A 25840-nucleotide genomic window follows, 5' to 3' on the forward strand; every position below is an offset into this window, starting at 1 on the left:
TTTCACTAGCGAGGACCAGGACACTACGATGAGTTTGTGAAAATTTTATGATGTGGATGAGCATAGGATGCAAGGGTGAGGATGGATGGAGGAGGAGGAGGAGACGTGATTTGCCTAAACTTACTATAGAGCCCAGATGGAGAGGAGAGGTGGAAGAACGAGGAGATGAATGGATGTGGAGAGGTTGGGGTAGGGATGAGGTAAGAGGGCGAAATGATTAGAGATTCTTCTTCTTTTGATTTGGCTCACTAGATGCTGAAATGCTGAAATGCTTTGGAAGGGTTAGCTGGAATCAGGCAATATCTTAGCTAACGTTATTTGAACTTATTTGGTATTAGCCATTAGAAGATACAATACAGAAGTAATATTCAAATATTGGTAATAAATAAATAAATAAAGCACTTGTGCAGCTGTTACTTTGTTTTTATTGTGCTAAGTGTATTTCTCAATATCTTCCCAATATATTACCAGTGATGCCTTCAGCAGTCAATGAAAGATAGATAGCTGAGGTTTTCTATTGTGTTTTCAGACAGTTCACTACAGACAGGCCTGTGTAAAGCTGCACATACATGAGTGTGTTTACTGCACAGAGATATAACTCTTTACTTATTAATCAATTTTGTCAATCAAAAGACTATAAAAACCTCTTTGCGTCTCCATCATTCTTTCAGCAACATGTTACCTTCACTCTGTTATTGTTCAAACCCTCCAAATTAGAATGAACTTCACTGAGAAGTTTCCAGATCCATTAAACTTTCACAAGCCCTTGTATAACCGAGTTCTAATACTCAGGGATTTACGTTGTTGTTATTGTTGTTGTCTCCTCCTGTATCTGAGGTCAGCCTTGTTAAAGCTGTAGCTCAAACTTTCATAAAGCTAAGATGTCTGTACGTCATCCCTACATTTCGGTAGTTTAAACTTTAATATGTAATGAAACTTTCAGATTTCCCCCTACCATGAAGGGAAAATGATATTCTAGTGTGATGTAGCTCTGGTCTCAGCTCCACAGTGCAAAAGGAAATAGATTACCGTGTGTCCGACCATCAGTCAGTTATTTTTAAAGCTCTGCCGGCCCCTTTCTCTGCTGTGCATTGCACCGAATCTCTCTCTTGCATCTTTAACTTCTGTGAGGCTTTGAAAACCTTGTGTCATAGCTTCAAAGTGACTTTCGTTCACTGATATCCCATCTAAAAATGATCGCTTTTCTGGGGTTGTGTTTTACACAGCAGAAATGGTTTCTAGGCTTAATTCTATGGTGGTGAAAATAACACTCCACCAAAAAATGTTTACACGCTGTTCGCTCAAGATCCTGGGTTGATTCAGGAGCTGGTGCTGCTGCGCTACTTCCTGCCATTCTGACCCTCCTCTGTCTCCAGTGACCAGAGACTAATGAGGCACATGTTTCCTTGGTGGTGGTGTTGTTCCCACCTGATTCTAAAAGAAGGGTTTGTAAGGGTGAACTGGCACCATCTCGCCGGTGTTGCTGTCTGCAAAGTTTGAAGTTTTTCTCCAGGGACAGCAGGTGAGGTGAACTTGTAATTTTGGCAAGTAAGCCATTTCTGAAACTTTCTAATTTAGTTTTTGAACAATACGCAGAATTGGGAGGGCTCCCTTGATTAAAGTATCAAATGTTATAATATAAATGAATTCAGGTAAAACTCCTGTTTTAATCCTTTCATATCTTGGAAAAGTCTTTGTCTGACTGAATTCTTTACTTGGCTTTAAGGTGTCTGCTATAAATTGGTTCAGCTTCTATCTTCCTCGTACTGTACAACCTTTTCAATTCAAATTGGAAACTCATCAGACAGTAATCCTCTGCAGACAATAACAGGGGCAGGGTTCCTCAAAGTTCAGCCTAAGGTCCCATACTTTCTTGCATTAAGACAGTTTCTAGTGGCTACATTTTTATACAATTTATCAATTTGCCACACATTCAAATCTCCTTTTCTCCACGTTTATCCTTTTGAATGTAACTTTTGGCCCTTAAAATGAATCATCTTTTAAATCAAAGCAAATCATTACTGAAGAACCACTTCTGACAAGCAAGACATCAGTCAGTGGCCCTATTCTCTATTTAGTGCATTATGTTTACTGTCTATCATTTTATATGAGTGTTTAAAAGTATTCACTATAAAGTGTACGCAGAAAATGTGCCTGTTGCTTATCTACTACTGTAATGTAGTGCATCCTACATAAGATGCCATATGACGTCTGCATGATTCAACAGCTAACGATGATGAAGTGTCCAAAATCTCACTATTGAGGGTTCAGTACACAGGGAGCAGTAATTTAATGAACAAGGGAATGATTTTGGACACAGACAGTCTGCAGCCACTCTCAAAGCCTGTGGCAAGTTCCCAGAAACAGCACTGAGCTGATTTAAGGTACTGGATAAACCACTTTACTGGAACTTACTGGATCATCAGCTGATGCACACTGACCCAAAAAAAAATCTTTTTTCCCCATGCACGGTGACTGGAAAAGGAATATCACAAACCTTGAAAAATGACCCTTTATACAATCAGAATTTGATGCGCTAAAACAGTGAAGGTTTTGAAGGTCCTGTTTAAGTGTTTTTTTATATTACCTCATTAATGTGGGTCAAGAAAAGTCAGTCAGGACTTTGGTCTAACAGCTCATCAGTTAAGAATGCTAATGTTCTTTCTCTATGAAGCCAAAGTATGTGGACCACTTAAGCTACATTGTTAATGTTAGCATGGCAACATGGTTGCAAATGATAATGCTAATCAAACAATATGGAATATGTTTGTCCTAACAGCATGAGTCAGCGTTTGAACCATTTCTAATTAGCTTAGAGAATAAAGAACAGCTGAACTTGTATAGGACAAAGTAGAATTTTAAATTTCATGATAGCCAAGGTCATCGCCAAAATCAGTGGGATTCATCCTCTGAGGATCATGAATGTCAAAATATCAGGGTGATCCATCCAACAGCTGGGATATTTCTGTCTGGACCTGAGAGTGCCTGACTGATCCATCCATCCATCCATCCATCCATCCATCCATCCATCCATCCATCCATCCATCCATCCATAATGTTAGAATTATATTAAAAGAGAAATAATTTGCAGTTTATAATGAAGACACTACTTCACTTTACAACACAACTGCCCAACTGATGCCTGCTCTGCTACATGTGCTGCAGAGAGTGCTGATAGCATTCCTATACACAGTTTCTTCATATCTGCGTATATTGGTCATCATATATGTCTGTACAGATATAACCATGATAGTCCAATATTTGGTGATAGTCTCCACTGATATCAACCAATTTTTCGTCGTACTTTACTCCAAAAGGTGACTCAACAAAGTCTTTCTCAAGAGTCACATCACTAGTATGGCTTCAAAGTACAATTTGTTCCAATAACAGTATCTACTGCTGTAACATAAGAAAAGTTCAAAAAGCCGAAGGATGTCTATGATGCTAACTTTCAGTGCTCATGTTTCTCTGTAATTGAACTCAAGATCCATTAAAAACTAGAGCTACAAATAACCTGAAACACAGTCATCTTCATTGTTAGCAGTCTGGAAATGTATTAATTTCAAGTAGACAACTGTAACTCTCAGTACTCTCGCCTGAGTCAAATGTCTCTCCAACATCTGAAAGCTGACAGAAGGAATCACCTCTTCATTTCCCAATCGTTCCATCATTGATAGGTGTTTGTCAGCACAGATGGATGAAGTGTCGTCCCGCTGAGTCTGCTGGCTGGAACGCAACTCTGAACTCATGTTGCACAAAATTCAAATTGTTCCCCTGAGACTGTTGTATGTCATCCTGTCTTTGTCTGTCCCATCTTTTCTAAACTGTTCAACTAACCTAAAAATGACCTTTAAAAGCACACCTCCTCTTACTACCTTCCCCTGCTGAAGCATCCCTGAGCAGGAGTACCTGACAAGGAATAAACTGAACTTTAGAATGAAGCGTACTTCTTTACTTTCTTTCTTTCTTTCTTTCTCACCACAGCACACATAGTGCTCTTTGGACACATTCCAAAAGGAGCTTTCTCTATGGATTTTATGGAATGAATGACCTTTTTAATGTGCTCCTTTTACCTTGTGCAATTCTGTATACTTTGTCATGGTGTTTGTTTATACCCTGTCCCGGACAAATAAAACTTTAACCTCTGGGACACAAGTCAATAAAAATATAATGGAAGTTAGCCGAGGGTGAAAGAAAAGCTTAAAATAATATGGACACAGACTGAACGCTAATACTAAATAAATAAGTTGTCAGTGCAGTGCTACATACTACTCTCTAAAGACAGTTTCCACAGTCAGCCAGTGTCCTACCCACAGTGTGTGCTATTAACACATATATTAGAAATGACCTTTAAATCTGCAACAATAAAGTAAACTATAAAGGTCAAAACTAAAGGTCAAAACTGAACAATTAGTTTGCAAGAGCACCGAGTTCTTCTATCCAGATGTCCAGTGAGGGTGCACCAAGTTATAACACTGCAACAGCTTGTATAAACTGGTGTTTTTCTGCACATTAATGGAGAGGCGGTACAGTTTTATTACCAAGCGGAAGCTTGAACTGCAGAGAGACGAAGGGACACAAACTGGAATAGACCTCTGTGGGACATTTTCTGAGAGATGAATTGTCTAACAGACAAAGGTCTATTAGAAAGATGGGATCTGAGACAGAGCAGCACAGAGTCAGATACCCACCTTAGTGCTTAAGTGAGTCCATTAAAATTTCATGATCAAATCTCAAATGCTGCACTAAGGTCTAAAAGAATTAAGACTGAGCAGTCTCCTGGCTGCAGCCATTTTGTCTGTGTGCTCTGAGGTCACCGCATATCTAAGGGGAATTTATAGAGGAGTTGTACATGAGATAGGCTGTGGTCTAATAATGCTTCCTGAAGATATTAGAGAACTGCACGACTGGAAAAGATGCTACAAAGCTGTTGATGACATCGCAGGAAGTATAGAAGGTAATCATCCTCAGGTTGTATCGTTCGTAACTTTTGTATTTTCTTGACCATTTCAGAGGTGGGCAGTCATGCTGTAAGGGTTTTAGTAGAAATAGTCTGAGGACGGCACACCTCCTGCCTTTGTTTACATAAATCTGAATAATGGTGGGTCACTGAACAGGCTGTAGGATAGCAGACATAGCCAAAGTTCACATTGTGCCTTGAGAAATGTTCACTAGACTGGATAAATACATCAAAAACCAAAGCAAAGCGGCTCAGAGAGATTAAAACAGCAGCTAATGAAGAAGATGTAAATTTTTTTAACTTCATTTTATTAATAAGTCACACCAAGGAGCAGAATCGATTTGCACATGTGAGATTTGCCAATGAAGATACCAAGATTTTTTAGCACCCCGCTTACCTTGGCTGAAAATTGGCTCCTGCAGACAACAATGCAAACCAAAGTGTGTGTGTGTGTGTGTGTGTGTGTGTGTGTGTGTGTGTGTGTGTTCACGTGCGTTTCCGTGGTGATGAAGCTGTGCCGGTGCCAGCTGTGGGTTTTTTGGATGAACCCACAGACTTTATCTCCTGCTGCCAGAGATAAGTCTGACGAGTGCCACAGGAGAGAGCGGTCAGTGGAGTGACATGCCTTCTGGTCTTGAAGGTGTGTAATTTCCTGACAGAATTGACCGGTTTGAAACAGTCTCTGCCAATACTGAGGGTGATCAGATCCCCAGTAGGAGGACTCAGCTGGGTAGAAGGTAGATTCTCAGCACCCCTCTGCTGTTTCATAACATCCACTGAGCATCGGTAATACTCACATCCAAGAGCAGCCTCAGCAGTAAAACTACCAGTCTAATAATGAGATGCTCCCCCTTCTACCACTACAGCATTGTTTCAGCAATAGAAGAAACAGTGTCCATGCAACGTTGTTCTTGCATGGACACTTGTGGCTTCTTTGGTTTCTGGCACGAGTATGTTGGTAGTAAATCCTTTTGGTCCTATGGGTTATGGGGTGTTTTTTTGAGAAGATCCCAAAAATGCTAGATAAGATTGGTGTTGGTGAGTTTGGAGGCTGGGGCAAAGCCTTGGGCTCTTTGTTGTACTGCTACACTGCAAAAACTTGAGATGAAATTGGGCTCAATGTGGCCCATGAACTAAAATGACTGCCACCCCTGCTCTAGAATGTGCACATCGGCGTAGTCCCTGCTTCTCCCTTCTGCTCGCTGCAGCTTCAGCACATCAGCTCTCCTACAACTCTGCTCAGAGAGCGCACCGCTATGCGGTATTAATGGCAAGTTGTAATACTGGAGTTATTTAGTGAAACATATTCAACGTGGAAGCCTTTTTTTTTTTTTTAAAAGAAGAACTGTTACGTCCTCTGGTGGCAGTGTGGTTGGTAATGGACTTTGTGCAGCCTCTGTGTGGGGAGATGGCTTGTGGAGACTATATTGTTCCAGATTCCACCTGGCAGACATCAGGAGTGAGTGGCCTTTAGCTCCAGACCTGCTCTGTGCCCTGGTTCTCCCCACTTCCTGACCCATCAGATTGGTCCACAACCCCTCCTCCCACTAGACCCCGGTCATCACCACATCTGCTATAAAACCTCAACCAAACTCTGAGTCAGTGCAGCTGGGATTTAATGGAACAGTTCGCCCTAGTGCCGCTTGTGTCTTTGTGCGCTTCTTAAGTGTTTTCTGTAGCCACTGAGGGGTGATTAATCGGAAATACAGCCTCTGTTAGCAGCTGTTGTCTCAGTGAGGAGTTACTCATGTTCTGTGTGTTCTGTAACCACTGAAGGGTGGTGATTTGTGTCTTGTGTTTTTCCGTAATGTATGGGGGGGTGGGGTGGTGGTGGTAGTTGTTGGTGGTAAAAGTCAAATTATTTATTACAGAGAAGGTTGAACAGAAATGTGCACGTTACTATACAAACTGAGGCAAAACTAAGGAAGAGGGCTGGTGGGTGCTGCTCAAATCAAAGAAAATAGCAAAACACAAAAAGAGTTCTCATAAGGAAAACTTAACACTACCATCGCGGTGGACAAAAGAAAAACGGAACAAAAAGGCTCACTAAATGGGAACTGACAAAACAAAACTTACACAGGAGTCAGCACCCCTAATCCTGATGAAACTAGACAAAAGGAACTACCTGTAATCAAATGAAGCTGTATCAGTTTTTGATTCTAACCCTCGCCCAATTCCTTTCACACAGACAATCTTGCCTCAACCACACAGGAACACAGAACGGCACGCTGGAAGTCAGCTGCCCCGTTCAGTTGAACTGACAACTCTTTTAAAGGAGTTGGCAGTTTTCGGTTGGTCGGCCTGGGGATCGCCGCACCAATCACTGGACTCCTGGTCGCAGCCACGCCTCTGCTGTCACGGTCCAACCAGGGAGTGGGGATCACACAGCCCTATTTGCATACTCACAACATTTGGTTAAAACACACATACACAGGGTAGGAGGCGCTGGCCGTAACACACCTCCCCTTAAGATAAAAATCGTATCGACTTTTTATTAAGATTCATCATCACTCAACATGTTTATCCTAATACCACTGTCACCTATACTTACTACACCCTGGACAGGGCATCTGCCAACACATTTTCAGTACCCTTTTTATGACGGATCTCAAGGTTATATTCTTGCACATCCAACGCCCAGCGCATAAGGCGTTGGTTGTGATTGTACATGCGAGAAAGGAAAACAAGGGGATTATGATCGGTCATTACCACGACAGGACAGTGACTTGAACCAATATAAACTTCGAAGTGCTGCAGTGATAACAACAATGCAAGGGTCTCCTTCTCTATGGTGGAATATGACAGCTGGTGCTTAAGGAATTTACGGGAAAAATAACTGACTGGGCGATCAACTCCAGCAGCATCCTCCTGAAACAAACGTGTTAGATTATGTCAGCCGATTCCGGGAGCGTTTGCATCACGCTAACTCTCTAGCGAAACAGTCCCTTTCTTCGTCACAGACGGTGATGAAGCGTCGTTTCGATCGCGGCGCTATCCGCGCAGTTTCGTGCGCGGTGACAAATAAGTCTTGGCACTGCTGCCGATCACCGGCTCAGCGCTCTCCGCTAAGTTTTCCGGTCCATACGAAGTCCGTGGTCGCTTGAGTGATACCGATTATGTAATCAGTACTCCTGAGCGGAGACGTAAGACTCGCGTTTGTCATGTTAACATGCTGAAACGGTATCATGTCTATGTTGCACCCGCAGTAAAGCCAGAGGTAGATGTTTCATCTCCTGTCCTTGCTGGTAGTTCCGCTTTGATTGTGACAGGGACACCAGATTTGACAGACGGAGACGACGGCTTGGTGCTGCGTCCGTTGCCAAATTCAGAGATGTTACAAGCGCTGCCGTCTCAGCTGCATCATCTGACGGATGAACAGCAAAGTAATGTTCTCGACCTAGTCAGGTGTTTTCCATGTCTTTTCAATGATGTGCCTAGTCGCACCACTGTCCTTCAGTAGGACATTAATGTAAATAATGCGAAACCAATAAAGCAGCATCATTACCGGATAAATCCACAGAAGCGTGCGCTGATGAAACGGGAGGCAGAATATCTGCTACAACATGGTTTAGCCGTGCATAGTTCAAGTCCTTGGAGCTCGCCGTGTCTTTTAGAGGCTAAATCCGATGGTTCCCCTCGTTTTATCACTGACTTTAGAAAAGCAAACGCTGTCACAGTCCCTGATTCCTATCCATTACCAAGGATGGAGGACTGTGTGGATAATCTTGGCACAGCAAAGTTTGTTAGTAAACTGGATTTGCATAAAAGCTATTGGCAGGTGCCGCTAACAGACCGCGCTTCCGCTATCTCTGCCTTTGTAACTCCAGATCACTTTCTCCAGTACACCGTGATGGCTTTTGGCATGTGCAACGCTCCCGCCACGTTCCAACGCCTTGTGAACACCGTTCTTGCAGGGGTGCCAAACTGTAACGCGTATCTGGATGACTTGATCGTGTATTCCTCTACGTGGGAGGAGCACATGCAGATTCTTGACCAGGTTTTCGTTCGTCCGCTGACAAACTTGCTCAGCACTAAAGTTGATTTTGTGTGGTCCCCCGAATGTCAACATGCCTTCGAAAGTGTCAAGTCCCTTCTTTGCCATGCCCCTGTCCTCGCTGCTCCCGACCTCTCCAGGCCGTTTAAGCTGGAGGACGCCTCTGCTGTCACGGTCCAACCAGGGAGTGGGGATCACACAGCCCTATTTGCATACTCACAACATTTGGTTAAAACACACACACACGGGGTAGGAGGCGCTGGCCGTAACACTATTGTGTTTAGTTTTGGCTAAGGAGTTGAGGCTAACAGAGTTCTCAAAATCAGAGTTCTCAGAGATTGAGAAATCCGTTAGCCTTTGTTTGGTTTTATTTGGTTCTTTGATTTAGCAACATCCACCAGCCCTGTTTTCCTTTGTTTGACCACTTTTATGATAATTTTGTCACAGAGCAATACATTGCTTTACCCTGACCAATGACATTTGGTTGTTTTTGTTGCACCCAGCTGACTCTGAGTCTTAACAAGAATAATGATACCCTGAAAGCTGACAAGACTGGTTCCTTCGGTTTGCTATGTATGTGTTTTCTCTAGCCAATAAAAAGTAGTTTATTTGTGGCACAGGGCTTTGTGATTTGTTGCTCTGAAACACTTGTCCGACTGGCTGGAACCTGGCCCAGGTTTAACTAATTTCATACAGCTGCACATACTTGTCAGTTATTGTTTGTTAGCCACACGAGGAGCAGAGGTGTTGCTGCCTTTTTATTTCAATTTGGGGTTGAAGTTTAGTTGTTTGTCCTTTGTTTCCTTTTGTAGGTTACTTAGCAAGTTGCAACACTGTCGGCCCTCTTTTGATGTCATTAGTTTCATTGATTTAGCAACACCCACAGGCCTGTTATTCGTGCAGTGTTGCCACTATCATCAATTAATTAAGCTATAAAGTAATAAATTACTTGGCTTAATCAAAACGAACTGATTTTATGTTGCTTCCCTGTACCCTAGCTGAGCTGGTTTTTGAGGCTGTCATCAGCACACTGCAGCTTCAAGGTAGAAATGCTCAGCCATGGCGTTGACTAATGACTTCTCTCATGCTGTGTCTTCTAGCATATAAAAAACACCAAGTGGACACGTTAACAAGGTAGAAAAACCACTTGTTTTCAACAGAGGGAGTCTTGCTGAATATATTTTCAATTGCAGAGTAACTACTTTAATTTGCATTAGAAGATCTGCCCATTACATATTGCTATTTCTGGATCTGCCTGTCACACAGACATGAATATGACTAATGTGCCATTTACTCCACAATTACAGGATTTACAAAGACGTTTCTGTCAAAGTACAAACTCAGGAACAAGAACCTGACTCACATATTCTGAGCACTTTAGATTGTGACATTCAGATCTTCATTAATATTAATACAGATCATATTTTAGAGGGAGTAAGCTGATTATTTAGCCATATTTGTACTGTCATATTTAAAGGGTATTTGTCTATTAAGCCCAGTTGCTTTTCATTTTAGTAATACATTCCACAACATTAAACAAATTGATCAGGATCTCGAAAATACAGAAATGAACTAAAATAAAGTGTGAAAATCCATGAATGTATAAATTTTAATATGAACATTAATTAATTATACTCTAGAATTAAACTGTAGTTTTGTTAAAAAAAAATATCATGTTGTTTTTCTCTAGTTTCTTTTACATTTTTTTTTTTATAACAATTACATTGTCTACTTTTACAATGTTGGATTTGTAAATTGCTTGTACCAGAACTCGCTAGGTTGCTAATAGAAACTGCGCTGTTATTGCTTATGAATGAAACTTCAACGTAGTTATGGTAGGGAGATGAAAGGCTAATACACAAGTTGAATATTCCCTCTGTTTTAATGCATATTTGGCCACTGATAATTCCAGAGAAAAACCGGTCTCTAACAGCGGCTCACTAACCATCCCTGTCTGGCAGCTGTAATCAGCTGAAAGCAGCTCCCCATTTAGGACTGAAACGATGCTGATTAGAGCAGTGAGACTGAACCAAATAGGTTGTGGCCAGTAACACCAAAAGTATAAGCTGAAAGATGTTAAAACAACAGGTGATATATGAAAGAAAGCAGGCTCTGAGTACGAGAAGTAAAGCCTATAGGCAGCTTTCCTCTGCAGGAAACTACATGCAGGTACAAAATACCCCAAACATTCACAGGAATGACCTTGTTTTGGTTCTTTGGGGTTCTATTGCAGTGTAGGATCTGACAGCTTTGACCGTTACGGTAACTCTGCGTGCATCAAAACTACAGGAGATAGTAGTTACTGGATGTAACTCCAGGTGTGTGAGCATGTAGGAAATAGAGCGATGGAGGTTTGTCATATAAGACTAAATGGGAAATTTTACATTGATGATGGTGATGTTAGAGAGGACTGCTATTTAACAAGGACATCGAGAGGACAGAAAAACTGTGCTTGTTATCCACTCCGAGTTTAACCAATCAGCATCAAGACTCACACAGTGATGTTTCAGGGCCATTTAGAAGCACCTACACTGCAGGAGATACTTCTTTGCCACGAAAAACTGTTCTGAAAGAGCTTCTATAGGAAAGGTTGTTAAAGTTGGAACATGTTAAAAGATGGAAAACTGCCAGAAGCTGATGTGCCTTAAACTTGCATTCTGTCTAATGGACAGCAGACTCCTCTGGTGGCTGTCAATAAGTCCATGAGGAAATGATCCTGCTTCTCATCTAATTTTTTACCTTAGTAAAGATTTTCCTAATGAGTTTATGGTTTCAGTTGCTAGTTTCAAGTCCTTTAACACAAAATGAAGCCTATTTTCTAAATTACAGTCTAGTTTTGAGAAAAACGGGTGATAAAGCAGAGAATGTTCTTGGGCAGGGCTAAATTGTGATTGACACTTGAGGGCAGTAGACAAGAATGTAAAGAACTACAAAAACACCTAGTAGACATAAATGTTTGTCTACAGTATTTAAACATTGAGCAGGCACAGAATAACATCAGCATCTGATTTAGAGTCATGCTTGGTCTACTTGATGAATGTCATTTTAATATTCTTTCTAATTTTAGATCTGGTTTGGTTTCCAACAGCTCCTGAGGAAAATCTGGTGCTTTAGCTGCTGTGAACAGCTACTGTAAAAAAACATACAAAGAGTGTAAAGACGCAAAAAGCTCAGTAGTGAAGTTTCAGAAAGCTGCCAGATCAATAATTGTCTGTGGACTTGTTATCACAGGTGACCTCCTTCCAGTGTAAACTACAGGGGGAGTCGCGCTCCTCTTAATAAGACATGAGCTTCCCTGGAAATATGGTTTGTCAACATACAGGGGGTCTCTCAGATAGTGACAGCATGCTATTTTCGCCATGCATTTCCAGTCGTCTGCATCATCCTCATCATGGATCATGGGTAAAATGAGTCTGTTATTGATGTATAATTCATGAACGAGGGTGATTCATCATTAATTCGCTTTAATAAAGACACCGGCATGGATGCTGTTCTTGCCATCAGCATTGAAAGTCTGGCGGTGCAGTATAGCATCATAAACTTCACACACTTTAACTTAAAGATCAGAAAAAAACTAATTGCCTTGGTGCCAGACACATTAAGCACATCACATTTTCATTTGCTTTCTTCTTCTAAATATTCATATTCTGACTGATAGGAATCATGATAAATAAATGCTAAATAAAAGTCCTTGAGAAAGTGAAAAAAAGTGAGCTTGCCTGAAAGGTACGGCATCGTTTACAAAGACTTCTTCATATTACACTTAGTCACTTTCTCCATCACTAATATACAAATATTGATTAGTGCAGTTTTTTTTTGTTAAAAGCTGGCTTCACGGCATTATGAATGGGCCAACAGCAAAGCAAGTGTCCATGAGTTCAGACTGGCAGAAGTGACAGCCTTCAGACTGCTAGATGGCCCATAAGGACTCTGAACCTGCTGCCATGGCATTAGTACTGAAGCATCATATTCAAGGCTGCGCACTTAAAAGAACTGCAGCAGTCACGGCAGATGTTCAGACAACATGGCGGTCAGGGAGGTCACCACCAAGTGAGCAAAGACTCTAATGTGTTCAGCATGGCAGCGCTTCACAGCTCAACCAGCCACAGTCCGACTATCATACTAACTACCAGCTTCTCCTTTCAACGTTTATAAGCCATATTGTTAGGATGAATTATTAAATCGAAGTAAAGCTGATGAAGTGGAACAAGCAATTAGAAACTCAATCAGAAAGTAGCTCAAACCTCAATCTGCTCATTTGTATTAAGACAGTTTAGTTGCTGTACATCATAACAGCGCTCTGTGGTATTCAATTTAATAGACTGCAGTCTTTATTGTCCAACACGGGCGCATTTGTTCTGTAGGGTGAGGTTTAGAGGACAGCTCTGCAGAGCTTTCTGACATTCTTAAAGGTATCATGTCTTGGCTCTTTGTCTTCACCATTAGTTTAATGAGGTCCTCTATAATGGAGGGATAATTTGAAAATGATGTAGAAAATATTCTTCCCCTAGAAAGCAATTTTCCGCAAACACTTTAAAAAGTTAAATCGTTAGTCTTGTTAATACAATAGTTTGTGAGGAAACACAATCAACGTCTCTAGGTGCGTTCTGGGCAGCGTATGGGCAGACAACAGTCTGCTTAATGTGTTCCACACGGTCTTATGGATATTCAGGTGAATGGAGAGATGTCAGCAAAAGTAAACCGGGGTTGGATGGATATTTTGGCACCACAGGTTAGTAACTCATGATTTTATTAACAGGAAATTATAAATTTATCATTGCTTTGATGATCAGCCAATAATAAATGCTGGCAAAATACTAACTAAATCTGTGTGTAAGAATACTAAAGCAGCAGTAACTGCTTTGTCTTTTTGTGATGAATGAAATATGAGGATTGATACTGCTCTTACATATACAGTCAACGTGCTACAGTTGCAGTCAGTTAGCTTCGCATAAAGACTGGAAACAGTGGGAAACAGCTAGCCCAGCTCTGCTAAAGGTAACACAACATTTAAACCTGCAATGTGGAACTTTTGTCTCACCCTTCTGACAGTAAATACACAAACATTACTGTCTGCCTCACTGTCACTCCCCTTCTTTTTTTTTAGACTTTATTCCTGCATCTAAGCGCTGAGTTTCATTTTTATCTGGAGAATCAGAACCTTTTCTTGAACACTTTTATCCACCATACTCCTTCTTCTTGCATCCAATTATGTCTGCGTCACTACAGTTGCTCCCTTCTTCATCTCAGGCAAAACAAATATTGGTTGGCTGACATAAAAACTACGGGAATGTCACCGCAGATAGTTGGTATACTGAAAAATGCAGAGAAATTTACCTTGTTCTGATAGATTTAATCAACACTGTGTGAACTTGTTTGCCAAAGGTTTCAGTATAATGGAAATCCATTTAGATGTAAAACTCCTGCACTTTAGCTTTAAAGCTCATTAAGTAACACAGCTGTTCACAAAGTTCTGAGACTGTGGCTATAATTTAAAAACTGTACATGATAAAATGAATGTAGTGGCCTGGTGAGTAGTGGTGGAGAGAGACGATTGTGTTGCTTTGGTCAAAAAACCCTGTGTGATCGCTGTGCTGGGACCAGGTGCTCACTAGAACTCTGCACAACCCAGTGAATGTCGAGAAAACAATAAAAGACTTCCTAACCTGATGTGCTTCGTCCAGTCTTGGAGACTGCAGGTCTTCCGATGTAAAAGCTGCCGTTTTTTCACTTAATGGTGGCCACAGAATGTGAAAAACCGCCTCTCATCAGCGGTTCTGCTACTTTTACATGAAGGTTGCATCTTCTGTACTTCTGCTGCTGACTGACACAGAATGTAGTGTTTTCTTCCCTTTTCCTGTTTGGGGTAAACAGTCAGTTTATTCATCTTACTCTTGGCACTAAGGTGAATAAGCATATGTTCCAAACTAGCAAAGCATTCCTATGATAGCACGTTCTTTGTATATTCCTTTAATTAAATCACTTACTACCAACGCTTTCTGTTAAATGAAAAGCTACAGAGACAGAGAAAGGATCATTTTGGAGGAGGACAAACAGCAAAAGACAGCCCACTTAGCCTTGCCCATATAGTCTTTAATAAAAAAGGGTTTTTTTGTGTGTTTTCGCCTTTCATTCAGTTTTAGGTCACTGAAAACTGATCTTTGGCAAAACATCTTCCAGAGTGAGGATTATCAGAAATTCTCTTTGCAGCGCTGACAAAAAACGACTTTTGTATATGATTACAAAGACCAAAATGTTCACTTCCTGACTGATGGTATGTATAAAAATTGGTTAACTGCCATTGCAAACCTGGCAGTGTCTGACTTCTCCCAACACCTGACTGATCTAAAAATAAGTGAAAACACTGAGTGTGAGTGAAACAGGACTGTCACATGAAGGAACCCACCAGCTGCTTAAAACAGCCAGACACCCAATTATGTCCAACTTTAAGCCTTGATCCAATTTAAATGGGCGAGCTACATAAAAACTCACCCTCCATACACGTGTCATGAACAGGGAGATAAGTTATAGAGACCAAAACTGTTTTTTGTACTTAGCTGTGAACATGTTTATTTGTGCTGTATAGTTGGACATCTTAACATGTGGGTCTACAGGAACTGACTTAGTTTTGAAGTCAGCTTCAAGTGGCCATGGGAGTAACTGCAATTTTTGACAGATTCAGGTGGGCTTATTTGTTTCTGGTTACTTTGTCATTGTGTGTCCTTACCTGATTTGTTACTCTAATATGATGTGACTCTACAAACAAGCAACCTAATCCCTGCTTCCTGTTCACACCTGCACAGACGTGTGTTATGATATATGGAGAATATTTCTGAAGCGGTGGTGAAACGCTCATCTAGATTGAGATTAAACAACATTTAAAAATGAAAACATATAATTTCCTGACTCATTAAGGGATCACAACTGGTCTGTAAAGGTTTAGTAAATGACATTCAAAGGATTCGTTAGCAGACACTGGTACCAAAACCAAACTGAAACAGCCCCAGCAGCACACAGTTTTTAGGAGCTAGTGTTTACAGTTAGCCTTTTTATTGCATCATACATCCACCTAATGGAGGGTGTTGCCATCACACGCTGGTTACTTACTGGTTTGTGTTACTCTGCACAGATTAAGAAGTGCAGAGCTCAGTGGAGACTGTCTGAGTACAGTTTGATCCAAGGCCAAAGGACAGAGGCAGGCAATTTAAGCTATTCAACATGTTGGGCCACTTCATGACTTTTTAATGTTTTCTATTCTGTTTCTATTTTATAATTCAGCAGCACGGCAGTATACTACAGGGAGGTGATGTGTCATTAAAGAGGAGTTCAGCTCGTGGCTTTTGACTCCATCTACTGGTCAGCCGCTCGGCTTTCATGTTTATGTGTGCAAGCTGTAGCTCGAGGAAGTGCAAGAAATAAAAGAAACTCGCTGGAGCGATATGCAAATTAGCAATAACTTCAAAGGAGAGTGTGTGCAGCAGGCAGAATAAAAATCAAAAATAATGTCCGGCCCAGGCGAAGGAGAGCAAAGACTTGAGTGCGCTCTCACACAGAGAGTCTGGGTTTCCTCAGGTGACACCGCTGTAATCTCACAGCAGACATCACATTCTCCGCTGTGCCACCGTGCCCTGCTTCACCCGCCAACGCACCATCAAAAATGTAAAACCATGGCATAGAACCAGAAGTGGAACATGGCTTGTGGTGAGGGGGAAGAGCACAGAGGAAATAATGCTGGTGATGGGGCGTCTTACAGTCAGACTACTCTATTAACAAAACCCTGCGGTGAGCAAAGCAGCCTTTTTATGGATGTGGCATGAAGATGTGGGGGGTGTCTGACAAACATCCAAGGAAACTAGTAGGGGTGGTTATAAATTACTAAGTGAATCTTGCAGACTTGCACACATTAATTGACCTAAATACCCAGAAGTCACGCAAATAGCTGCCTTAAGAAAGAAAACGTATCAATGCAGGGAACATTACAGTTTTGATTCAAACAATAAGAAGCACTGAAATACAAAAATAAATAAATAATTTTTATATATATATATATATATATATATATATATATATATATATATATATATATATATATATATATATATATATATATATATATAATCATGAAAATAATCCCCTTCTGACAGATGAAGTGAATAACACTGATTATCTCTACATTATGGCACCTGCTAGTGGGTTTAATATATTAGGCAGTAAGTGAACCTTTTGTCCTCAAAGTTGATGTGTTAGAAGCACGAAAAATGGACAAGCATAAGGATTTGAGTGAGTTTGACAAGGGCCAAATTGTGATGGCTAGATGACTGGACCAGAGCACCTCCAAAACTGCAGCTCTTGTGGGATGTTCCTGCTCTACAGTGGTCAGTATCTATCCAAAGTGGTTCAAGGAAGGAACAGTGGTGAACAGATGACAGGGTCATTGGTGGCCAAGGCTCATTGATGCACGTGGGGAGGAAGGCTGACCCATGTGGTCTGATCCAGCAGACGAGCTTCTGTTGCTCAAATTGCTGAAGAAGTTAATGCTGGTTCTGACAGAAAGGTGTCAGAATACACAGTGGATCACAGTTTGTTGTGTATGGGGCTGCATAACCACAGACCAGTCAGGGCTCTCATGCTGAACCCTGTGGTCAGTTGAAAGACCAACAATGGACACGTCAGCATCAGAACTGGGCCATGGAGCAATGGAAGAAGGTGGCCTGGTCTGATGAACCTCATTTTCTTTTACATCACGGGGATGGCCGGGTGCATCGCTTACCTGGGAAACACAGGGCACCAGGATGCACTTTGGGAAGAAGGCAATCCAGTGGAGGAAATGTGATGCTTTGGGCAACGTTCTGCTGGGAAACTGTGTCCTGCCATCCAGGTGGATGTCACTTTGACACGTATCACCTAACTAAGCATCGCTGCAGACCATGTGCACCCTTTCATAGAAACGGCATTCCCTGATGGCTGTGGCTTCTTTAAGCGTGATAATTTTCCATGCCACAAAGAAAAAATGGTTCAGGAATGGTCTGAGGAGCACAACAACCAGTTTGAGGTGTTGACTTGGCCTCCAAATTCCCCAGATCTCAATCCAATCGAGCATCTGTAGGATGTGTTGGACAAACAAGTCCGATCCATGGAGGCCCCACCTCGCAACTTACAAGACTTAAAGGATCTGCTGGAAACATCTTGGTGCCAGATACCACAGCACACCTTCAGGGGTCTAGTGGAGTCCATGCCTCAACAGGTCAGGGCTGTTTTGGCAGCAAAAAGGGGGAACAACACAATATTACGCAGGTAGTCATAATGCTGTGCTTGATTGGTGTAGGTTCTACACCACTGCATCTCTAGAATATGCAACTCTATGACATCCCCTCCTCTCTCCACTCACTCCTCCTTATTCACTGCAGCTCAACTGACTGCTCAGACACTGTAGAGCTACCGCACTCTACACAATGACAAGTTGTGCTATTGGAGTAATTCAGCCATACATGGTATAAAGCAGAAACTGATGCTGTAGAAAAATAATGATTCAGAAAGTCCGACACAGCAAGCTGACAAGCCTGGTTTTGTAAGCTTGATGTGTATAAAATGCCAGAAACCTGAATCTGTCTTTTTGAGGCCGACATCACTACATTGCTCAGCCATGGTGTCGACTGCTTATTTCGCTCATGATTTGTCCAAACTTGATTTTAACAGGAGGTATTTTAAGGTGGAGGTTGCAGTTCTGGAAAAAGGGAGCCGACATATAGCTAGTTAGTATATTTAGATAGCAGGACTTACCTCAGCTCACTGATTTCAGCCTCTGACCTGGAAAGGAGTGACACAGCAGGAATATACAAGCCACGTTAGCAGCAGTCGGAATGTCACTTTTTATCCAGAGTATATATTTTTTTGAGCTATGAGTCTTCTTCATATTCCTGCATGTGATAAATAAAAGAATAAAAATGTAGGACATCCCAGCATTCTGCCACATTGTGAATTGAATTTTGGGCAAATATATACAGCAAGTTATCATGATCATTGTTCTGCTCATCTTAGAGATCATAAAATAAAGCAGCAGGTTCAAACAAAACGGACAAATGACAGTTGTGCCAAATTTAACTGACGCTGCTTTAAAACAGCAACTCCTTGGCAACTGTCTCATTTAGTTAAATACCTGTTGCCTCAACTCCTCTCTCCTCCACTCATATATCTGACAGGAGGGACTAACATGAGAAGAGGAGTCGAGGAGAAGATTCTACAAATGTACCAATTGGAAAATGAGATGAAGTGAGTCTGTCAGATTTACCAACCTTCTCGCTCCAGTGTCATCCTTTTCCAATAGGATGCGCACAAACTCGAACAAGCGCCGGACATGCAGGAATAGCACCGTGCGGATCAGTCAGGCACTTTGGTTGCTTCCCATTTACAGAGTCGGGGTTCTGCGCAAATGCTGGAATTTGTTTCAGCGAACACAGGATGGACAGTTAACAGAGCATGAGGAGGAATTCACCGCATTTCACCAAAAGTGGATCAGTATCGCTGACTCTGCCTTTGACATACCATTTGTGTTCCATGTACTTGTTTGTGCAATATTGTTAACTGGCTCAAGTAACTCTGACTAAAGTAAATGTTCAAAACTGAAACATGGTTGGGTTGGTGGAAAAGCAGGTTTTCTTTGTAAAGAGGCAACAGGTTCCCATAACGCAACCAAAAAATGTCATGAATTAAAAAATACCTGCTAAATGTCAGGTTTAATGGCAGTCTTCTGTTTTAAAGATAACACCGAGGACATCAGTATGACATCATCAGGGATACTTTTTTCAGAAGTGGTGCTCCCAGCGACATCATGAATAAAAACTTACCCTCACGAGTAAAATCAGTGGCCTGAAAAACACCAGAGCTCAGCGTCATTATTAAAACTGAATGGCAACAGTTTTATTAAGTTAAGAAATCAACACATTTAAGAAATTTATCTATATACATTGGTTCTACTGTGTGGATTAAAAAAAGACAAAAAGAAGCTTGACACACCAAGCTAATACATCATATAGACTTTGCATTCACATACCCATAAATAATGATCTTGGTTCAAATTAAAATTACAGGTTGATGTCATCGTTGTGACTGAGCGGATGATGTGCCGCGACCTCTCAGGATTCATTTGTTCACGTCAAGAACACTGTCACTGAACTGTTCTTAAATATCGTAAAGCTACGCTATAAATTACATAAAGCATACCTACCATGTGTTCCATGGGAAACAAAGAAAAGGCAATGGTTTAAGAAATCATTTCTCATGAACAATTGGTAAGCTTTAAAATAAACTTTCAAGCGGTTTCAGTAAGGTCATTTACAACAGGTAAAAGAGGCAGGGTTTTACCTTTAAAGCAGTCAAACAGTACTAGCTTCTGCTACTTTGTTCAAAATGTACAGAAAATAACGTCGGTGCAAAACGCTTCAGTCAGAGCTGCTAGTGGCACAAACCACGGTAAACAACTATGCTGAACTTCACAGGGTTTAGCAGGTAAAATGTCTGACAGACACACTGTACAGTAGTGGCCTTTGTATTACAGCAATCCAGTGTGTGAGACCCGCAGAGAACGAACGCACAGCTTTGATTCCAGTGGGGTTTGTGTTTGGGTTCCTTAGTGTTCCTCTTTGTCTCGGCCCTTCTTCTCCTTCTCGTCCTGCAGGGCGGTTCCCAGCTTCTTGATGAGCACAGACAACACCTTGTCCAGCGGGTCCATCACGCCCCTCTGCAGCCACTTGGGAATTGTAGTCCTGGCGTGGTGGAAGCCCAGTTTCTGCAAGATGTAGTCCACACCCACGGGGTCGATCTTTCGCCCAGTCCAGGAGATGAGCCTGAAGGCGGACGAAAAGTGAAGTCACTGCTAAACGTGTATCACGCAGGATCATATTCTTTATGCATGTTTGGAATATTTTATTCTGTCATCTTCAGGGTCTATAGTGTAAATCTCCTTCACAGGTGCAATTTTTTTCCTCTTATAGAGATTCTGAGGAGTGTTTTCCTTTTAAATCAAGGGTTAAAGGACAGAGGGTGTCTGTGCAGATTAAAAAGACGTTTAAGGCAAATTTGTGATGTGTGACAAAAATCTGGAGCTTAGGCTGCCACTCGACTTTTAGCTTCACTACAAGTTTTGTTGGTTACTGACACAATTTTTTGTTTTATTTGCTTGCTGTGACACTGTTATGGCACTATTTTACTGATTCAAATTCCCCCTCTTCTATGTAGATTTTTTAGACTGTATTTGACATCTGAGTATGAATAACTGAATGTTTATTATGTAAATGAATGGTTTTAAAATCCAACTGTGAGCATGTAGGTTACATTCAGACTGTGTACGCTATTATGTTGTCAGATAATAGCCACAAGAATGTAGCTTCAGGTCCTGTAGCTCATATGAATCGATCAGCACCAAACTCACACACTGCACTGTATCCAAGGTGCAAAGTTAAAGCAGTAAACAATAAGGCAGAGCAACAGCATTGACAGACAACCACAGCTATCTGTACTCTTATTGTTTTTCATATTGAATAAATATTAATGTTATTGTCCTCCCCATTGTTTTTCCAGTCTCTTTTACAAAAGGGAACTGAAAATTAGCTGAGAAAAAGTCAATCTATTTTCACTGCATCCGTGTAGCCTTATTTATTAACTGTGTCCATGGAAACGACAAGGAATGCATCAAAAAAGGTTTGCTAACACAGAAAGGGCAGACAGTGATGGAGTTAACTTTTCTGACTCTGAACTGCATCACTGAACAACTCAAATGTTCAGACAAGTTTCGAATGTGGTCACTTGTGTTGCTGTGAATGTATACAATTACAAAATATTGCCACATTTGCTGTCAAAGTGATTTGGTCTCAGATGTCTGGATTGAGTGCATTCATAAGTCTCGGGGAGCAGAGCTGCTTTCCAGGCTGTGACGTACAGATGTAGAAGCAGCTCTGCATCCGAGTGCACGTTCAGTCGCACGTCAAATTTCCTCGCTCTGCTTTTGACAACATCCAGCTCACTTTGGCTTCCAAGCACCCACACAGCGATAAACATTTTGGCTGCACTGGCTGCCTGCTCCAAACACCATGAAAAACACTCTGCTTGTGTGTGTGGTCAACTTAGTTTTGGAAATTCTTCATTTTATATTTTAAACAGAGTCGAGTAAAACGCTGTGGAACTGCAAATATCTTCCAAAGTCTCCCTTCTTTTTTGTGTACTTCTCTAGATATTTACTAAAATCAAATCCCATACTTTTCCATGTAGCATAGAAAAAAGAAAATTAATGATGGTTATTTGAGGCCAGGCATTATGTTATGAATAAGACAGACCGTTCAAATCTGACGTCACTTTTGGTCCAATGCAGGCAGTGTATGTAATGAATAATTCATTTCATCGTCTGTTTACTTTTTGGCTATGCATTTAATCTTTTGCTGTTTTTTCCATTTGATCAGTATGTTAGATTTTCCAGTTCAGTCAGACTTCTGTTGTCACCAGATGGAAACAAAACATGCTAAAGTAAACTTTCCAACTCCTCATAAAAAAAAAAAACTTGACTGTATGCCAACTATATGAGAATTTTTTTAAACTTGGAGTGAGAGCAGAGGCTAAAAACCACAGAAATGTATTTGTTCTTTGCAAAATAATTTCAGTCCAAATGGTCTCATTAACAGTGGAGGAATGTAACTCAGGACCTTACATGAAATAAGGTGAAAAGCGGTTTCAACTGTGCTCAACTAGACAGCAGCCCAACTTCACAAACCAGAAATAACTTTATCCAATGTCTAAGAATACACAGATCAGCAACAGACATCCAGCTAAAAATGTCCATATATTCCTGGACATTCCTGCCCCCTCGCCGTCCACTGCTTCCAGGAGAGCCATTCAGAAGAAGCAGGTGCCTCACAGTCCACCTGGGATTACTCACTTTCTATAGCCGTTTCTGCTAACTAAAATATCTCAAGCAAAGCTCACCAGCTTTTCTGCTGTTGGCTGCAAGGGTGAACACAAGAGCCTTCATACACTCCCAGCATCTAGAAACTGAAGACCCACTGGATTATTTTTATCCTTGATGGTAATGTACAGACAACAGTATGCCAATTCCAAGTGTTAGCATGTTTTGCAACTAATGTGTTTATAATTACCATTAGCTTTGATTGTTTATCCACAGGTCAGAAACAGTGGGCATAGAGTGGAAACGGTAAAGCTGAAAGACATTCAGAGAAGGTGGAAATTTTACTAGCAATTAAAATCTAATAAATGAGGTGGGTTACTGTGTTTTCATGTTGCCTGTTGTGCTTCAATGTAACCTAACCTCAGCCAATGTTTACATTTGGTTGTATTGGCATTATCAATCACAGAAGCAGAGATAGTCTTCTTCCTGAAGAGGCCATAGACAGCAGCAGCTCAGGTGCTTTTAAAGCTAAATATACTGAAACAGCCCGATCAGAGTGGGACCAAACCTAGGGGTTATACAGTCATGGTAAAATGAGCCAACTTTGCAGAATTTAAAATAAAAAAAAAGAAAGACACTCTGGGGATACATGAGACTTTCATTAGTTTTCTAAAAAGGGGCACAATATGGAAGCTTTAATGCACTATGAAAAATATTTCAATATATAGATGAGACAACACTGACATAAACCACTTCCCTGCATCGACATTTCAGACCATGTCTCAGTTTTTACAACTACTTTTACTTCTTCCAACACAGCTCAATACAAAGCTGTCGCTCATCTGCGCTTCAGTAGATGAACAATTGAACACAAAGAGGAGGATCCCTGCAATCTGACAAAACCCAACAAACAAACACAATAGAAATAGGTCAAATTTAGTTATACAAAAGGACCTATATTTTACTGTTGGCGCCAGAAATAGTGGAACTGGCTTTTAAGGATTTCAATGCAATACTATAAACGGAACAATATAGGATACCAACTACTCTTTTACTGTGAGAAAGTTTTAGTTTTACATGATGATGAATGACAGCTTTTCACATTTGCATGTGTGGTCTGTGCATCACTGTCTGCCGCTGTCACAAGGTCATGGAGAATGATGCTGTACTGATGTTGCAAATGCTCTTTTCTACTTTTGTCTTCTCTCCTCTGCCGGTTTCAAATGGGCATTACTCATGAATGAGCATTGTGATTCAGTTTGACTGGTCATGTGAAAGGCCATGCATCTACCAAACCAGAAAACCAAAAACAAAACTGTGTAGCGGAACTGACCTGAGAGTGGGTTCCAAGTGCCAGGTGTTGCACATAAACTCTCTCCAGTCTACTGTAGTGTAGTTGATGCCCTCGTCCTTGTCCTTGTCTGAGGAGCTTTCATCGTGCAGGGCCGTGGGGCTCTTTTGGCCCGGCCGAGCCGCGAACATCCGCGGGGCGAAAAGGGCTGAGGACACAAGGGGACAGGGAGAAAGGCAATCAGGTTGTTGCTTTGAAACGCTCCACTGCCCTCGTGGTTTCCTTTTAAGTGGCAAACATTCTGCAGCAACAATATCCAGAAGAAAAGCCCAATACACGTTCATTAAAATCCCCCGGAGCGCAGTCGGGACCTCGACGGTATAGATCTTTTCACATTCAAATACCCATATGCCCTGCTTCAATTAATCAGGCTTAATCAAACACTGATGAACATTTTCACGCTCGCCTCTGCTCTCTTTTTACTTGGCTGCAGAATCAACAGAACAAAGTCAAGGCGATATTTTAATTGTCGTGAAGAATGCGGGGTTGGCGGCACAAAGAGTGCTAATTTGTTCCTTTGTGACAATGTGAAACCCATTAAAATGCTGCCTGCATTGGGCTTCCTGACCTCCCCGCTGTGAGTGAAAATAACACTCAGCTGCCTGCGTTTCATGCTGCTCTGCAAAATGTGTCCAACAGCATACAAACAGCTTCACAGGTACAGAGGCAGACAGATGTGCTTCATCTTGTCATTCCTCCTCGGATGGTGTGATGAGTCATTTTCTTGATGTGCCCTTCATGGCTAAGCGAGTGATGAATTTGTGGGCAGTTAAATTGATTAGGCATTGTTTATTTTCTGGCTGACTCAATGTAAGGAATAATAAATGAATAAATGACAGACAGTTTAAAAGACAAAACCTTTCTCCTTCTCCTTCAGGTAGGCTGACACTAAGTCGTGAAGGAACATGATCAGCTCGGCGTCCATGGTGACACAGATGTGGTCGGTGAACTCCGTCACCACGCTGCACTCCACTTTGGGTTTGCTGTTGGAGTCTGAAACCAGTGAATAAAACAAAAAAGAATTAATGATCTGGACCACTGTGATTATATTTTCAAGTTGCGATTTAAAAAATCCCTAATATTAATGCATGACAGCTTTGCATGTTTGGATGTGACCGAGCCCCTCTAGTGTCAGCAGAGGAAAAAGAAGATCCATGTGTAAATTTGTGCTCTCAGGTTCATAATCAGTGTCTAGGGATTTACATGGACTTCTGTCTTTACAGAACCACAACTAGTCCAGGCCATTTCAAGTAAGGCTGCAAATAATAATTATTTCCATTGTTAATTGTACTTTTGATTACTTTCTTGATTAAGTGATTATTTGCTTGGTTTATAAAATGTCAGAAAATGGTGAAAAATATCAGTTTTTCCCAAATCCCAAGATATTTTCCTCAAATGTCTAGTTTTGTCCACAACCAAAACATATTCGGTTTACTGTCACAAAGGAGTAATGAAACCAGAAAAAAATAATCCTATTTAAGAAGCTGGGATCGACAATTTAGAACAAACAACATTTTTCAAATCAGTTAATCAGCTACCAGAATAGATGGTGATTCATTTAATAGTTGACAACTAATTGATCATTTAAAGCAGCTTTAATTTCAACAGTGTGAAAAACAATAAATACAGTGTTACCCAATGAAA

The 25840-nt window shown here is 41.1% G+C and overlaps 1 protein-coding gene across 11 annotated transcripts in view; it reads right to left on the minus strand.

Annotated features, from left to right (window-relative positions):
• Positions 1 to 19843: 19843 nt before the first annotated feature.
• Positions 19844 to 25840, minus strand: part of kiaa1109 (KIAA1109 ortholog) — an 83796-nt gene continuing 77799 nt past the window's right edge. For all 11 annotated transcript variants that reach the window (XM_055005669.1, XM_055005670.1, XM_023261174.3 and 8 more), the window contains 3 exons: positions 25055 to 25189; positions 24179 to 24344; positions 19844 to 20797 (listed from right to left, as the gene is read on the minus strand). In XM_055005669.1, coding sequence (XP_054861644.1) covers positions 20581 to 20797; positions 24179 to 24344; positions 25055 to 25189 — 518 coding nt within the window. In that variant the 3' untranslated portion in view covers positions 19844 to 20580. The remainder of the gene's footprint in view (positions 20798 to 24178; positions 24345 to 25054; positions 25190 to 25840) is intronic.

The sequence above is a fragment of the Amphiprion ocellaris genome, chromosome 20 (genome assembly GCF_022539595.1).
Source record: "Amphiprion ocellaris isolate individual 3 ecotype Okinawa chromosome 20, ASM2253959v1, whole genome shotgun sequence".
NCBI classification, from domain to species: Eukaryota; Metazoa; Chordata; class Actinopteri; family Pomacentridae; genus Amphiprion; species Amphiprion ocellaris.